The 11,499-nt window shown below is 42.6% G+C and overlaps 1 protein-coding gene across 1 annotated transcript in view; it reads left to right on the top strand.

The window, feature by feature from the left end:
- Positions 1-7,470: 7,470 nt before the first annotated feature.
- The window catches only part of RGL1 (ral guanine nucleotide dissociation stimulator like 1), a 55,792-nt gene continuing 51,763 nt past the window's right edge, over positions 7,471-11,499 (top strand). The window contains exons 1-2 of the mRNA XM_082286935.1: positions 7,471-7,554; positions 8,432-8,542. Of these exons, the coding sequence (XP_082143061.1) occupies positions 7,528-7,554; positions 8,432-8,542 (138 nt within the window). The 5' untranslated portion in view covers positions 7,471-7,527. The remainder of the gene's footprint in view (positions 7,555-8,431; positions 8,543-11,499) is intronic.

The raw sequence follows: 11,499 nt of genomic DNA, 5'->3' as shown, positions 1-11,499 counted from the left end.
GCTGTCCGCCATTCCAAACTGCCTTTGTCTCGTTTTCCAGCAGTTACAGAATTTCTTCTCCAAGGGTGGAACTTGCTGGAGAGTTTTTAGATGATGAAAGAGCAACTCCCCTGAGTAAGATTCATGGAAGCTGAAGAAGGCAAGTCACAGTTGTACAGACTGTTGTATGTGACTGTAGGATATTTTAGAGATGGAAGAGGTAAAACCAATCAAAGGAAAAATAACTCAAACCCCCCAAACCCCAGTCTCCCCAAACCTGGATTTTATTGCACTGCACTCAGAAGATATAATTTATAATTTAGAAATTCCTGTGTTCAAGGCCGCGGTAGTTAGTAAAGCTCCAAAATTTTAATTGTTTGAGGAATATGCATGATGAAAAAACATTATGTGGTTGCAGAGGGTCCACTATATCTATTTCTAGAGTTATCTGTTACATATTTGTTTACAATTCTCTTGTTTGTGGCTCCTCCCTGCTCAAAAGAAATCTGTGGAGAAACTTTTTGATTTAATAGGAGTAGTCTGATTTAATAGGGCCTCCTGGGCTCTGCAGAAGGGTTATAAAATTTTTGTAGGATTTGGTGAAGTCAGATAGAATGAATGTAGCATTAAAAAAACCAAGAGACCTGCAGATAAGATGAAGTGTTGCTTCCCCTCAATTATTTCCCTTTTAGCCCAATGAAGAAGAGAAAAAATGATGACAGCTCTGGCTTACTGTTGCCTGAGTGCTGGGAAAAAGCCTGGGTCAGTAGAAACCTTGCAAGACTTGGTTTTAAATCTGGCTGAGAAAACTGTCCATGGTGTGCACCAGTCTCCAACATCCAGAAGATCTCTCTGATATGAAGACATTCAGCAGGCTTCTTAAATCAGGGTCTAGAAACTTCTGAGTATCCTGAAACATGTCCCACAGTAAAGGGGGGACAGAGTTTTTAAGTTTAATATGGATCATTTAGACTAAAAAAGCAAATAACATAAACTATGATAAGAATACAAAGATTTATGATTAATTTATCCCTGTTATTTTAACCTTAGAGGTGAAGAAAACATGAGCACTAGGATTTGTTGTAGGAACAGCACATAAATTCAAACTCTTCATTTACCCATTGTGGAAACTAAGTGTGTGTGTGAAGGGAATGAGTCAAACCTAAGACATGCTGCCATCTGATTATAACCCAATGGGTGGGAGGGACAAAGTCCTTGGGCTTTGAACTAGTTAGATATAAATACAGAGCTCACTGGCAAAGGTCTACTCAGAGGGACAGGAGGCCCCAGACAGAAGGGAAAGTACTCCCAGTATCCTAAATAACAGATGCTCTAATATAATTATTAAGCCCAGAGTTCTCTGGGGAGTGCTTGGACTAAAGGATACTGGAGTGATACAGGCTTCTAGGGGAGGAAATATTTATTTTTTAAGAAGAAAAATGAAAAAGACTCTGTGCCAGAATCAGGAGATGAAAACCCTTATAGCCAACAGAGATTTATCCTGTTTCAGCATACTGTAACAGGGCCATAAAAGGCTTATGTGCAGTATATCTGTAACCAAAGCAAAATGAAACAAGGCAGAAGGGAAAAAGCAAGTTATTTTTGTAAATGGGAAGTTTTGAGAACTCATTTAATCAAATAGTTAAATTATTCTGGAAACTGAAGCTTGCTCGAAAAGAACCATGGCAAGTAATTTGGGAATGAGGGGGAGGATCGAGTACTAACTAGCCAATAATATAAATGATAAATTTGTAAATGTATTGAAAGTAAGAAACTTCCTATGGAGAATCAGCCTGTGTATGGAGACAAGAGAGCAATTAGGGAAAATCAGCGCTGTGCTAAATCAACCCAATACATGTTTGTGCCATGGCCAATTTAATTATTAAACCTAACTTAGGTGCAGAAAAAGAGATCTGAAACACAGTGAAGACAATCTTTTGGGTAACAATATGAGAGCCATTTGATTTATTTTATATGTGACATGAAGTTTTTGGCTTAGGCATTTTGGTGTTTTCTGTTATGGCACTGTTGTCTTCCTGTAGAGATAAAATGCTTACTGGATATATTAGCTTTCTGTTCTCAGTCTTCCATAACTTTTTGTTGGAGAAGGCAGGGATAATTTTTATTAGTTCTGCATAAGCACTGAGGTTGATTCTGGTCCCATGACAATGGAATTGATGTCAGGAGAGTTACCCACAGTCAAATTTGTAATTGAGCAGTGCCTTTTTAGATGATTAAAGTATTTATTCTTTGCAGAGAGTTTTTAAATTGTTCAAATAAGGCCCTTGGCCTCTGCTCAAAGGTGAATTTTTTGGAAAGTTTGAGCAAAAACATTTCATCCATGTGTGAATATGAGGAGAGTGGAAAACTATTTTTCCCCTCCATAAAGAGTTTTTGCTGTCTTCTTTTGAACAGCTCTGCAGTGTGAGTAGCTGAGGCCTGTGGGCTAAAATTTGGCATTGAAATAGCCGTAACTATGAAGTGCCTTAGTTTTGGCTTTGATTTGACTGAGTTGTGAGCCTCTGAAAACCATATTCTCAGCATGCACTCCAGGGTGTTGTTTCTTCCTTCAAAGCTGCTGAAATGTGCAGCAGAGAGGATTTACTGTGAGCAACTGAGGAGCTCTGCAGCACGAAATTAGAGAAAGATATTGCTCTGAAGCTGCAGGGACACGTGGGCATGGAACAGGAACAGGAGACCTCTCAAAGCACTTACGGTTTAAGAGAAGTTTCTGGGTGTTTTGTGATCTGTGAAACTGAAACTCGAGTTCTAGGACCTGCAGTCTCTGCTCCTGTAGGTCATTTCCAAGGACCACACGAGAGTGAGTAGGGATAAGGTGTGGGTGACTAGGGGTAGGGCTAAGCCTAGACTCTGAGGCACACAGGCACTACTTGCACACCTCTGGAGGCAGAGGCTCAGGGAGTACAATCCACTGTTGTTTCTCCCCATGACATAGCAGGGGTGCACTTTCCCAGCAACGTGCCCCTGGTTTTACACACAGGATTGCTTTGAAGGCTTTCCCAATGGGAGTCCAGGGACTCGCTGTTCCTGAAGGAGATATGCCTCCCAGATCTGAGATGATGTCCCTTTGGACAGCACAGCCTGTGAAACAGTGCATGGCTATCTAATTGCAATCACATGTGAAATCAGAGGGCCAGGGACGGCTGGATGTGCTTCCTTAACTACATAATTTTTTGACTTAGTATAGTTAATTATGCAGCCTTATGAATCATTAATTTAGTTTTATGTATGGGAGCTCTGGTACATTTCCTCTGGCATTTTACAATGAAGCTGGTTAATATTTGCAATTACTTGTAGGCTTCTGTTTAGTTCTGGTGTCCAGGAAGACAGATTATGATGGACTTGTGTGTCTGGTTCTTTACTGAGCTGTAACTGCATTGTCACATCTTTCAGAGTGAGGGGGGAGCAGTGTTTACCCTTTTGCACAGGAGTGAGGCTTGCAAAGGTTGCAGACAGTCGAAAAGCAGACACACAGTGTGTAATGTAGCATTTTGTTTGCTTTGATTAGTTAGTAGTTTGTAATTGAAATTTAATGTTTGTTTCCAACAACTTTTCTTAGTGGCTGATGTGTAATGATAATACATCTCAGTCATTTAAAGAATGTATATAACCAAGTTAATTAATCCCAGATGAGGCAGATGGAAGACCTGACTCACCTCTGCTCCCTTCTACATTAGCTCACAGCATGTGCAGAGCATTGCCCGTGCTGATGGAAATATGAGCCTGTGAGGTGCTTTGTGGCATAAAGGACCTTCAGGAGATTGCAGTGCATTGAATATTAAGAATCTCTAAAGCAGCCCATGACAAACTAACTGTGTAATGGAGTGGGAAGCTGGAACTCAGGTGTGCACAATGTAAAGGAACACTTCCAGGTGAATCTCCTGTGGTGTCTATGGTGAAGAGCTCTCTGCAGCCAAGCTATGTGTCAGAGTGGGCTGTCAAAGAAACACAGTATAAAACTGATTTGTGTTTGGATTTCTATAGTGTCTGCATTATGTAGCTTTTGTGGCTCACCTGCATGTGATTTTTTTTTTTAGTTTCAATCTCCAGAACTGTAGCCCACGGCACCTGTTAGTTATCAAATTGAGGGCATGTGCCATAAACAGAAAGCAAGAACTAAGTATGGTTTAAAGAAACCAGATGAATAACAATTAATAAGATAGTCTTAATAGAAACATTTATTTATTTATTTTCTTTTGTAGGCACTGACTTCAAAGGCATCATCCATTGAAGGGGTGTCTCTTTGGACAGGCTTTATTCTGTATGATGGATTCTTGTATTTCTTATGGAATGAACAGAGTGTCTCCTGGAATCCTCTTTTTCAATTAACAGTTAGGTAATGCCCTTGAAGTGGCATTGCTTTGCAGAAAAAGGTAATACTATAAAAATGTTGATGACAAAGGCACGGTTACTAGGGAGTGTCTTGCATAACCAACACACAACCAGTTCTGGCTCCTGGCCTACTGAAGCATCAAGAAGTGGAAATGGCTTGAGCTGGCACTGTCATTGAAAGGACATTCTTGAAACCATGACTTAACTTACAGCTTTTGTAATGCAAGGAGTGTTTTTCCTCTTTTTTCTTTAAAAAAAAAAAAAGGAGACAGTGGGGTGTTTTTTTTCCCATCTCCCAGGGAACATCCTTGCCCAGCGAAGGCAAGCTGCATGCACACCTCAGATACATGGCTTTGTCCTTTTAGGCTGTGTGATTTCTTTCTCTCCTGGAGAAGCTGTCAGAGATCATTCTTACATCACCTGGTTGCTTTGTCCTTTTCCTTTGCTCTCCCAAATATTTTCCATATTCAGGTATCTCTGACTTCTGTTTCCTCCTCTCCTCCTGTCAGGCTCTGAGCAGAGGCAGTCAGACGAGCTGTTCTTTATTTCCAGCTGCTTTATTGATCTAGTGCTTTGTCTTCCTGTGCAGGCGTCTGCGTGCCAGCTGTAGCAACAGCTGAAACCCAGGGAAAATCATCACTCTGCCACTACCTTATTTCTCTGTGGACAGTTGGCCAGTTCTTGTTGGGCTGTAAGTGGTCAATGATCTGCAGTATGAGATCTTTCCAGACCTCCAAGTATTTTCTTATATAACATTTCACTGTGAGAAGTGTAAAGTTGCATTCACAAGTGGATTTGTGCTTCTCTCTTGCTGGGAGGGGGAGGGAATGAGTGCTCTGATGTATTAGACAAATAATTCTGCTTTGGTAGAAAGGGCAGGCACAGGGCTTGAATATGGCAGGAATGTAGTTATTGCATTTGAACATGATTTGGAAAGAACCAAATGTTTAACACTGTGTTGACCACATGGTTCATTGGTGTAGATCAGTTTTGTGATTAAAGTCTGCTAAAGGAGCAAACCAGCAGTTCTACTAAACTGAGTTGTAGATTCTTCTTATTCATTTTCAGGCTTCCTTCTGTCCTTGAAATCTCTACAAAACATCTTTTAGATTAATCAGAGCCTGCTTGGTCTTCATGTTTTCCTGTGCATTCGAACTCTGTCTCTTGGTCTCAAATAAATGGTTGTACACTACATAATGGATTTTAAATGTAGTTAAATTTTACATATGCTTTTTATCTTTTCCAGTATTAAATAATCAGTGTTTGCATATATAAGGCAGATTTTTTAGGGGCCTTGAAATACCCTTTTCCCAAGGCAGACAGTTGTCAATAAAATGTCTGATTACTGCCTCTTCTGTAACCTTTCACTGTGACATCATTGGACTTGGTGATCTTAGAGATTGTTTCCAACCTAAACAATTCAATGATTCTAAACTGTGGGCACTGTATCTCCCTAAAAATAATCTGTGAAGAAAATCTAACTCTGTGCAAGACTAATGGCAAATCCAATGAATAAAAATGGTAGCTTTCTGCTGCTTGCTAAACTGGATGATGTCATCTGCTGCTCCTTCCTGATGGAGGTTCTCTCTGTCACTTGTCAGTGGCCAAGAGGATTCAGGAATATAATTTCTGAGAGGGCTTGTGCTCTGCCTTGAATGGAAAAGTCCTGAGCTTGTCTGTCCACAAGGTGTTCTGTAAGGATCCAGTCTGAAACGTGATTCAACAGAAGCCAAACTGAATCAAATACAGGAGCTCCTTCCCACTGTATTAACTCACTGCCATTTTCTTTTAAATAAAGAAATAGAAATAAGTGCCATTGCTTTCTGACTGCCATCCAAAGTGATGGTAGTGCTTGTACTGTGGGAGCAGGACATCACGGCACAAAAAAGCTTTTATTTCAGAGTAATTTTTTGGCTTTGGTGTTGTATTCCTTGTGTCTGGATATTCATTTTCTTATGCTGATGTGGTGGTCCTGTCCAATGGCAATTTGCTCTGCAGGTGCTCACATACCTGCTGGGCTGGCCACGAGGGATTCAATGCACACTCCACTTTCTGCACATTAAAATTATGACATGGAAGAATGGTTTGCAAAATCTAAAGCATTCAGACTGCTCTGTGCAGTTTTACAGGAGAAGCCACAGGACTTTGGGAAATCTACACTTTGATTTGTAGGGTGCAGTACACTTGAGTCAGGTTATCAAAGTCTGTATATTCTGGATCACTTCAGGATCACACACATGAACTAAATGCACAGCCTGGCTAGTGATCAGATCAGGGCACCTGTGACCACACAGCTCAGTCTTGGTTTCATAGCTGAAAACAACGTTCCTTGCTTCCGTATGGTTCCTTATGTTAAGAGGTGCGAGTGCTGACAGCCCCCGAGCCTGCACTGCTCCTCAGGTCATCTGTACTAACACTGGTGGAAATAAGAACAGGAATACGCCCGAGGTTAGTGTGGGGCCTCGGGACGTCTGAGCTGTTTCAATTCTTAGCACTTTCGTTACCTTGCACGGAAATTTGTGCACTTGAATAATCCGTACTCTAAGTCCCCAAAAGCAGGTAACTAAAGACAGCTCAGGAGGCAACGAAGTTAGTGGGGTTTTTAGGGTGTCTTGAGATCGTCGCGTCAGCACGCAGCTGCCTGCAGCTGAAGCATCCACAGAAGTGCTCATGGGGGCTTCTTTGTGAGCGATATGGAACAAAAGTGAGGGTAGCGTCGGCGATTGCCGGGCAGGGCTTACTAAAATCTTTCATTTCCTTACTTCCCAACTGGTAGAAGTAAGTTTTTAAACTTAAGCATAGCTTAAAATTCCTTCCTTACGGCGGCCCGAACACCTGACCCTGCTCCCCTCCGCCCAGCTCAGGCAGCGGCAGAGGAGAGGGAGGGGAAGAGAGGGAGAGGAGGAGGAGACGCTTCCCTGGGAGCCGGGCAGGACGCGCCCGCCGCACGCGGGGCCGAGCGGGGACTCCCGGGAAGCGCAAGCACTGCCAGGCAGGGCGCTCCGAGCGGGGCCGCCACCATAAACAGGAAACCCTGGGCGGGCCGGGCCGAGGCGGCGCCAGGCGCGGCCACCTCCCCCTATCCGTCCGTCCCTCCCCCGGAGCCCAGGGGCCGCTCGGCTCGGCCCGGCCCGGCCCGGCCCGCGGCGGGCGCAGCGCGGCGTGTCCGACCAGGCACCCGGAAAGCCACCGAGGATGAAACTGCTGTGGAGAGCGAAAATGGTAACCGGCTGTCCCGTCCCCTGTCCTACTCTGCCGCGCCGCGGGTCCCGCTGCCCAACGATGCCGTGCCCGGTCCCGGCGATGCTGTGCCCGGTGCCAGGGGTGTCGTATCCGATGCCGGCGATGCCGTGCCCAGCGATACTGTGCTTGGTACCGGGATACGCTGTGCCCAGCGATGCCGTGCCCGGTTCCGAGCAGAGTCCCTACATCACACGTTCGCTGGAAGTTCGGGTGACATTGCATTCTGCTCTATTATCCTCGGCTTCTTATTTGCGAGTTTTAACCGCCACCCCCTCTCCCCCCCCCCTCCCCTCCCCCCACCGCTGTAAAGCTGCTTGGGTTTTTTCTTCTTCTTGAAATAATAGGTTTTTGGAAAAGCAAATCACAAGCGCTTCAGATCCCTCCTTGTCAAGAGAATTAAAATGTTGCTGTGTTTTAAATGCTCTGTAGCTTCAAAGTTTCAAGGCTGTCTGCCGAAGTAATTCGAGTTTTAAAAGTGTGAATCCTTCCCTAAATGAAAGGCCAAAGAGATTAATTGCTGTAGAAAAGAGGGGAGGAAAGAGACGACTGCTAATCAAAACCAAACTCTTTCCTAAAAAGACTTTATGCAACTATGTAAAATATGTGCTAGTCTAGGAAAAACAGTTAAATGGAAACTCAGGGAATCTCAATACCACAGGAAAGGACAGCTTGCCAAGAATATCTCCAGTGTTCCCTCAACCTAAGGGTATCCTGGATTGCTTTGATTATTGTCTTTACTTTGTGCTGCCCATCTCCTCTGCTCTGCTACTCCAAGCCAGGGATAGACTGTGATCAGCAGAAGGGGGAAAACGTTCCTTTCCATCTTATTGTTCTTTCTTTCTCCTTTTCCTGGCAGACCACATTTCAGGATGGGGGTGAAGAGGTAGAAGATGGAGCTGTCTACAATGTCACCCTTAAAAAAGTGCAGATTCAGCAGGCTGCCAACAAAGGAGCAAGGTGGCTGGGGGTAAGTGAGGCTGGCTCGGGGGCATTGGGGAGGGCTGCTCATGGACTTCGGAGCTGTCTCCAGGGAGCTGAATTCCACAGGAATTGTTACAATATTAACTTTTAGCACTGACTGCCTCATTCTTAAAAAAATAAAGAACAAACCAAATACTGAACTAGTCTGCCTGGGTCATCTGAAATAACGCTCTCCTTGTGTTGACTCTTCCTCTTTTCTTGACCTGTGAAAACAATTTGACCAGCTGTGGCCATGTATCAGGTGATTCTTGTTACACAAATAAGGATTTTAGCTTATGGCTCGAGAAGCTGAACATCTAACAGTTATTTCAGACTGGAGTATGGCTTGTTTCTGCTGTTAGGAACCTATCTCACATCTCCAAACAAATAGTTGTGTTATTTTGACTGGTGAAGGTCTCTCAATGTCAGCAGAACTTCCTCTGAACTTAAAAGAGTATTGCTTTGGGTCTTATTTCTGTATTGCTTTCTTAGCCGGATGAGAAATTAATTGCATTTCTGCAAGAATTACAGCTCTGTACTGTTTTTCAAAGCACGAAGGCTTTAATGGTAAGTAAAATCAGCTTGAATGCACACACTTGATTTGACATGCTACTGAGTCCCTTCACCTTTGTCAGGCCAAGTCCACAGCTGATAAAAAATGTCCTCACTTCATTGGAATCAGTGCAGCTGTGGCAGCTGGGGCCAGATCTGAAGGAGGTGCCTATGACTTTCATAGTACTTTGTTTTTTTTCTTTGGGATCAAAGGCAATAACATAAGGCTTGATGTAGAAGCCATGATGGTATTTTAAAGGCTTTTAAAACTGCCCTGAGATTTATATCCAGTCACTTTCTTGTGAAGCTCCTGTGACATGAAGCAATACAGCAGAACTGAAACCAGAGTCAGGAAAAATAAGCAAATTCTGCCTTGCTTAGAGTCTCCCCTTCTCATGTTTCCAAGAAGTACATAGAATACTAATCAGAACAGTAATTTCAAATCTGCTTCCTTTGAGTGGCAAATTTCCCATTTCTGCCTCCTGTTTTTACCAGGAAAATATTACAAAGTATATCTGAGCTCCTGCAACTTTCCCAGCTGGTTTTGTGTAAGAGGTGAAGATAATTTTGAACGTGCCTGTGTCCCATAAACATAGTTCAGAAAAGCAGAATTTTTTCCTGCATGGGCTGTGTTGTTCTTTGTAATAGAAAGAGTTTGCCAGGCCTTGGTCCTGTTCTCAAAGGAAGGGAGTGTGTATGTTCCTGAGGTCATCCCCACAGCTGATGCTACCCCTCCCAATAGGAGGACCAGGGACTGCAAGGTTAGGGCAGTGACTGTCAGGTTTCTGTGGCTGCTGTTGGTTTTTTCAGGTCAGAATCAAGCCCTTTTTGTGGGGAAGGAGGCAACGTGTCAGAAATCTGCACCTGTTCCAGGCATAAATCCATGACTTCGGCTTCCAGTCTGGCCTCTTTCATGAGCAAAAAAAAAAAAAAAACCAAACCAAAAAAACCCTCATGTGTATTATTTTAAAATATTTTGGAACATATGGGCTGTTTGTTTCCCTTAAGCTCTTCAGAATATAAAGTGTTTTAAACTCTTCTTGTGATCTTGTTTTATTAATGGCTTTTTTGTCATCCTGAAATCAATAAATAGCCTCTAACCCAGAGCATTATTTATGAAGAGCCATCCCTGCCCCCAGCAGTTTGGCTTTGAAAAGCCAAATTGTTTTAGAGCTGTCATCAGGTGACTTGTTTTTTTTAATCTGGAGTTTATAAGGGTTGATGATTTTTTTTTTTTCTACGCTTTGAAACCCATTAGCACTAAATGAACAAGGTGTTGGATTTAGCAATATTGGTCTTAATTTTTTTGATGGTGCCCTAAGTTCAGGCTTAGGTTGAAGACTCAAGGTCAACAACCTATTTGTACATCAGCAAGTATTGAGCCTTCACAGTAATAAACATAGTAACTCTCTTACGGATCATATGCATGCCTGGATTTACTTTTTTAAAAATTATTTTTCAGTGTCGGTTTGTGTCCTGTAAAAGTCCACTTAGCAATCTGACCCTTTCTGAGGCACTGAGCTTCTCCTGGTTTGTTTGGGCAGGTCAAGTTTAATAAACCTTCCTTAAAATTCTCCATCTTAAGAACCCATCCCGGGTCACTGAATGGTTGGCCCTGTTATGACAGAATGAATCATAAGATTCAAACTAAAGCACCATAAACACTTGCCTATTGAAATACAGAAATGTCTTTCTTGTGTTTCAAACTTCTACAACTAACAGAAGTAAAAGACAAACAGGCTGTGACTTAAGCAGGCATCAGCAGTTCCGTAACTTTCAGAAGTGTGAAGCTTTTGGATAATCACTGAATTTCTTTGCTTTAAATTTAATATTAGGCATCAAAGGATGCCAATAATAGCCACTGCTTTTGTCACCAAATACTTAGTCACTAAATATTTAGTGAAGCTTAAGACTTTAAGCACTAGAGTATTAGGGAATATTAAAAGCTCTAGTGGGAGCTCAGTATTGTGAGAGATGCTGCACAAAAGCACTGTTTTGACTAAGAAGAATGACTAAGATATTTAAAGAGGATTGTCTGTACACATGTCTTAGCTGATGATTGGTATCAAAGCTTCAAAAGTCAAGTGTGCCTTCTAGAAATATTGAGAGAGAATCCATCCCAAACACGATGGGTTCAACCAGAGAAAGCATGAATGCTTTTTTTTTTTTTTTTAAACAAAGTGCATTTTGGTGTCTCCAGGATAGATTTTGAGAGCTCTCCTGAGAGGATCCTGGAGAGAGAGGAACAAGCTACACAAACTGTGGAAGCTGAGATACGCAGCCTGACATCTTCGTGAGAGAAAAGGATGAAGAAACAGAGATTTGTACAGATGGATGGCACACTCAGAAGAAGGGATGAGGAGGATTTGGGGTGGACGATTATAATCAGTTGAATGGCATTATGTCAGGCTA

The sequence above is a fragment of the Coloeus monedula genome, assembly GCF_965178545.1.
Source record: "Coloeus monedula genome assembly, chromosome: 9".
Taxonomy (NCBI): Eukaryota; Metazoa; Chordata; class Aves; order Passeriformes; family Corvidae; genus Coloeus; species Coloeus monedula.
Note: the sequence above shows the minus strand (reverse complement) of the source record. Positions and strands in the feature narration are given on the sequence as shown.